This window comes from Littorina saxatilis, linkage group LG2, assembly GCF_037325665.1.
Source record: "Littorina saxatilis isolate snail1 linkage group LG2, US_GU_Lsax_2.0, whole genome shotgun sequence".
Taxonomy (NCBI): Eukaryota; Metazoa; Mollusca; class Gastropoda; order Littorinimorpha; family Littorinidae; genus Littorina; species Littorina saxatilis.
Window position 1 is genome coordinate 30930862 of NC_090246.1, and position 5657 is coordinate 30936518.

Consider the following 5657-nt stretch of genomic DNA (forward strand, 5'->3'; position numbering starts at 1 on the left):
TGTTTGTGATGGGGAGTGCCGTAACACTACGATCACCTCGGGAGGCGAAGTGCAATCAAACAGGATTGAAAATGTTAGGGCTAAGAAATTAAACATTTTCAATCCTGTTTGATTGCACTTCGCCTCCCGAGGTGATCTAATAATCGTAGTGTTACGGCACTCCCCATCACAAACAGAATTCCACAATCCACCGGTGTTGACTTAAAGGCCAACAACTCGGGAGGCGAAGTGCAATCAAACAGGATTGAAAATGTTTAATTTCTTAGCCCTAACATTTTCAATCCTGTTTGATTGCACTTCGCCTCCCGAGGTGATCGTAGTGTTACGGCACTCGGTTACACTTCCGACAGAGATTGATCTGCCAACCGTTTATCCTACCAATTCCGCGAATAGACCTTTATAAGACAACTCTTGCCTGTTGGCATCCTTTAGGAACTCACTGCCATCATCTTTTGAATCGCTGAAAAGTTGCAAAGAAATCCTATAATAATCACTTCGAATTCATATTTTGATGATTTAGATTTGTTTAGATTCTCCCCTGATAAACGCTTTGTTATTGACAGTTTTATGTATTTGATTGTAGTTGCAGAGTTATGCTGAAGTTTTACTTAATTCCTCATTATTTATTCTCCTTATATGTGTAATTTCTCCCATATTATTTATGCATGTAATGCTGTAAGTGACTGCATCATCATCATCATCATCATCATCATCATCATCATCATCATCATCATCATCATCATCATCATCATCATCATCATCATCATCATCATCATCATCATCATCATTATCATCATCGGAATCATCTGAAGCGGGTATACATTAGCGTTTTTATTTAAATTCCTGATTCTTTAGTGTTTCTGGTTTAGTATAATTGTATAGTGTTCGTTTGTGTGTGCGATAGCTTGTTAGTCCCAAAGCCGGATAGATGGTTTAGAAAAGGCCCAGCCTTTAATCTTCATCCTTGTAAAAGAAAGTTCAGTTCAGTTTAGTTCAGTTCAGTTCAGTTCTCTCTCTCTCTTATCTCCTGACAAAAGCACGCGTCAGTGCGCGCGCGCGCGAGTGAGTGTGTGTGTGTGTGTGCGTGCATGTGTGTGCGCGTGTGTGTGTGTGTGTGTGTGTGCGCGTGTGTGTGCGTGTGTGTGTGTGTGTACTTGTGTGTCTGTGTCTTTGCCTGTGTTTGTGTGCGTCAGTGTGAGAGAGAGACAGACAGACAGACAGACAGACAGACCAAGCTGAGAGAGGCGACAGCGGGTCAAGTCAGTGTTTTAAGGTTGTCTTAGTGTCTGTATTATTTTTTCTTCTGATGTTGTCATAAAAACTAAACTGCATGGTAAACGCTTCTAAGTCAATGAGGAACAGGGCTCAAAGCCATGATTCTCCATCACGTGTCGATAGTAAGTATCGCAGCGTCTTCCGAGTCAGGTTACGGAGCAAAGATGTAAGGGAAACAACCTTAGTCTAAATGATAGCCTTTGGAGGACATTTGTGAGCACGGTTGTGTCCCTTAGTACTGTAAATAGTGTGGGTGTTTTTTTGTTTTGTTTTGTATGCAGCTAAACAAACAAAAAATTCGAATCTAATGCTCGTGCAAGTAATGTTATCACTGAATGTCTGACAGTTTGGACAGTGCTGACACCGTATCCAGTGAACCACATCTCTTGTTTCACTCATGCATGATTCTAAAAATTGAACTCCAGAAGCCTTTCTGTCAAAAAATAAAATAAAATAAAAAGTATATAAAGAAAGACTGCAGTTCTTTGCATTAAGCTGAGGGAGAAAAATATAACACAATTTCATCATGAACGACTGATCGGTTCTCTGAGATCAAAAAAACACCGAAGAATGTAGTAAGGGAAGTAACCTTTCTCGTAGATTATACGGTTTTCCCGAGCGATGTTGCTTCCCTTTGCATACTGAGTCTAACGGATTTTGTGTGTGAGTGTGCGCGCGCGCGCGCTCGCTAACGCTCCTTTGCTCGTCGGCATGGTCATTCTATTTGCTTTGCAAAAAAAAGCAGAAATCTTGTTTCCGACACAAAGCTTCAAAGAGAGAAGATATCAACGAGTCACTCGTAGTAATATTTTTACGTGTGCCTATCAGGTAAAAAAGAAAAGGAAAAAAAGAAAAATCGTCTGGGGTCACTTTGCAAACCACAGGCACTCGACACTGAGGGAGGCGGGCGGGGCCTGTGGTGAGCGTGTGTTCTACTGCCTTATACAACTACAGAATCAGTAGACAGGAGTAGTAAGCTTCCACCACCCTAACCACATGACTATTGACCACCCAGTGGCATGTGCTTTTAATTGCAAACATGAACTGAGGACGCTGCTTTCAACAGAAATCCATGGAACTGTTGTGTTCATAATTATGAAAAATGGTGGGAACAGTATTTCGTGGGCTTGTGGTGCTGGACCGAATAAAGGTGTCTTGTAATCTTGTCATGGTGTGTAGGCCTACTCTTTCTGTTTGTTTGATCTTACCACAGTCACTTCGTTGTTTAGATTGTGTTTTTTTATTATTTATTTGCCTTACTTGTGTCCGTAATAACCATTATTCAACTTTCTTTTCAAACCTCTGATGAATTATTTTGTGCAATGCGAATATGAAATAGAGATGTGTGCTGGGGACATGTTGATGAGAGTGCGGGCCTAAATCGATTTGCTTTCCCGCGAGGCTACAGGCTTTGTTTTGTACAGTGATACAGTGGAACCTTCCCTAGCGACCACCTATCGAAAGCATCCACCTGTCCACAACGACCACTCGCAGGGATCAGTGACGAGCTTGTTTGCTATGTAATTCGCCTTTCCGTAGCAACAATCTGTCTATAACGACCGCTTTCGGTCGTTAAAGAGAGGTTCGACTGTACCTGTGATGAGAGGACACTCTAGCGACCGGCCTTAAGAGTCCCTATATTGCAGGTGGCCAGCCTTTCATCAGAGGGGCCTGTGACATAGTGACATTATAGGCACCACTGTCTTTGCAAACACTCGTATTTGAGTACGATTTGAAGCATAGTGTTTTGCACTTAAAAGAAATCCAACAAAGTATACCGCATGTACCCAAATGCTGTTTGAGCGGTTTTTTTATGTAGTAATTTGAATTGTTTGTTCGTATTGCACAATTGTGGTTGCTTGCATTGACTGAAGGAAAATGACGCGTCAATGGTGTGTTTCACAAGCACTCGACAATAGCTGCTTATATTTTACTGAAGATGTCCGTCCAATCTACAAACCCATTAAAAAAAACAGCAATTGTCGAGCGCCTATGAATTGGCCATTTTCTGTCCATTGAATATGCACACAAACTGTCAGTGTCACCCGTGCCATTGACCTATGTACTAAGTGATGGACCCACACGCACGCACGTACACACTCACAGAACTTGAATACACTCATCCACTTACAGGAAACGAATACACACACACACTCACTCACTCATCATCTGAAACAAAGTAAAACCCAACAAAAGAGTACGTTTTTTTCATATTTACTGTTTTTCACTGATGCTTTGTCAAGTTCCAAACAGTGTAGTCTGCAAGCAAAATACTCAGCTGACTTCACACCAACTCATGTACCATCTGTTATGACAAACAGGTCGTCTCTCTTTCAACATTTCTGTATAAAACAGTAAAATCAAACCGAGCTTTCTCGCCTCAGTGAAAAGGAGATGAAAATGTAGCAATGATTTGATGAAACTGATAACATTCTTTCATATCTGACCTACCACACACACACATACATTGCAGGTGCAATCTGACAGACAAGTATACCCCATACAAACACTCGCTGCATTCTTCCATTAAACACTGACTCTCCTTACACCGGCCAATTCATTCTTCCATCTTTCTCACCATAGCTGCTGCCATATTTGAGTCCAATACATACATGAAGATGAAGATGGTCAATAAACGGCCAACAAGATGAAATAATGAATCTACAGATGATTCAACAAATGTGCATCTCCAACTGTACAATCTACATCAAAGGCAAAGTAATCTGTTGAAACACCAGCTGCTCAAGCAGTAAAGGCCTGAATGCGCTGAGGCTAGATGGTAATGTAACATCGAGTAGCATGCACCAACAAAATTACGTGTAAAATGACATTGACAATGAAAGCGTTAAAAAAAAAAAAAAGACATGAACAGACCTCAGAGAATGAAAAAAATTCCGGATCACAATAACCGCATGATTTACCATACATCAAACACACACACACACACACAGGCAAATTAATTCACTACATGACACACTGACTTGTAAACTACATTGCACACTTCAATTTTTACAGCCAGATTTTCGAAAATCTGTTCAAAACAAGCCACTGGAATTGTCACTCTTTCACCCAGGTTTTCACAACAGTGCCTGACAGATAAACCCATAATTATACACAATCTTGAATTGTGCTGATGATGACTCAAAATGTTTGTTTGTCCAAAACAGCACAGGATCTTGTTTGCTGTAGTCATAGCGCGCTTTGGCAACGTTAAAATTAATAAGCTAAGTACAATTGTTGTATGAAGATCTGTAAAAAGTTTAAATGTAAACTTCTGTCAAACAAGTCTCAGGCAACCAATGGTTCATTTCTTTGTTATCATAAAAGTCTTGTAAAAAATAAATTATAAAATTGTGAAAAATCAGAAGAAATCACCTGGATGTCGGAGTGATTTGATGTTCAAGGTCCTCCAATGCACACTCAACACATCTACACAGTTCACATGATATCTCTGTTCACTTCACTTCTTGGCTGCCTTCTTTCCTCCGGCCTTCTTCGCGGGCTTCTTGGCTGCCTTCTTGGGAGAAGCCTTCTTGGGCTTGGCGGCCTTCTTGGCTGGAGATTTGGCCTTCTTGGGCTTGGCAGCCTTCTTGGCTGGAGACTTGGCCTTTTTCTCAGCTGCTGGTTTCTTGGCTTTTGCCTTCTTAGCCTTGGCTGGAGACTTGGGCTTGGCGGCTTTGGGCTTCTTCACTTTCTTGACCTTGGGCTTGGCCGCCTTCTCCGCCTTCTCGCCCAGTCGGAAGGAGCCCGAGGCACCGGTACCCTTGGACTGTTTGAGGGTGCCGTTCTTCACGCCCGCTCTGAGGGCCAGCTTGAGGTGGTTGTTGACCGTCTTCTCGTCCTTGCCCACGTTGAAGTTGGCCACGATGTACTTGAGCAGAGCCTGGCGGGAGGAGCCGCCGCGTTCCTTCAGGGCCGTCACGGCATCACGGATCATCTGGCTGTATTTGGGGTGGCTCGACGGCTTCTTCGGCTTGGACGACTTCTTCTTGGGGCTCTTGGTGGGGGTCTGGGCCACTGGGGCGGGCTCTGCTGCAGCGTCAGACATGGTTCGACAGCAAATGGTATAAAACCCGAACGGTAGGTGAAAAAATGTGTTGTAACGACAGAGCGTTGTTCCCTGTCCGAGGCTTTTGCGAGGTTTGCTGCGCGCCTGCGAAAATTGGCTTTTATAGGCCGCGCGCGGACTGCACAGAACGCGGCACGCGGCGAAGGCCGCTTGTTGCTGTTTTCCGCTTCTGAGGCCGATTTTGTGTTTCCTACCCTATGTTTTTGTCCTGTTTCCGCAAAAACGACTCGATTTTGAACCCGTTTTTTGCAACGGATGAATGACCCATGCTTCAAGCTTTTAATTTCAGTTGGTCTTACTGTATGACAGTCTC

At 43.0% G+C, this 5657-nt stretch overlaps 1 protein-coding gene across 1 annotated transcript; it reads right to left on the bottom strand.

The window, feature by feature from the left end:
* Positions 1-3473: 3473 nt before the first annotated feature.
* On the bottom strand, positions 3474-5429 carry LOC138958737 (histone H1-delta-like). The gene has a single exon (XM_070330012.1). The coding sequence runs from the start codon at positions 5321-5323 to the stop codon at positions 4736-4738; it is 588 nt and encodes a 195-aa protein (XP_070186113.1). The 5' UTR covers positions 5324-5429; the 3' UTR covers positions 3474-4735.
* Positions 5430-5657: the final 228 nt, after the last annotated feature.

Bases quoted from the DNA above. Each gene is read 5' to 3' on its own strand.
- LOC138958737 (XM_070330012.1), bottom strand. From the start codon at position 5,323: ATGTCTGACGCTGCAGCAGAGCCCGCCCCAGTGGCCCAGACCCCCACC.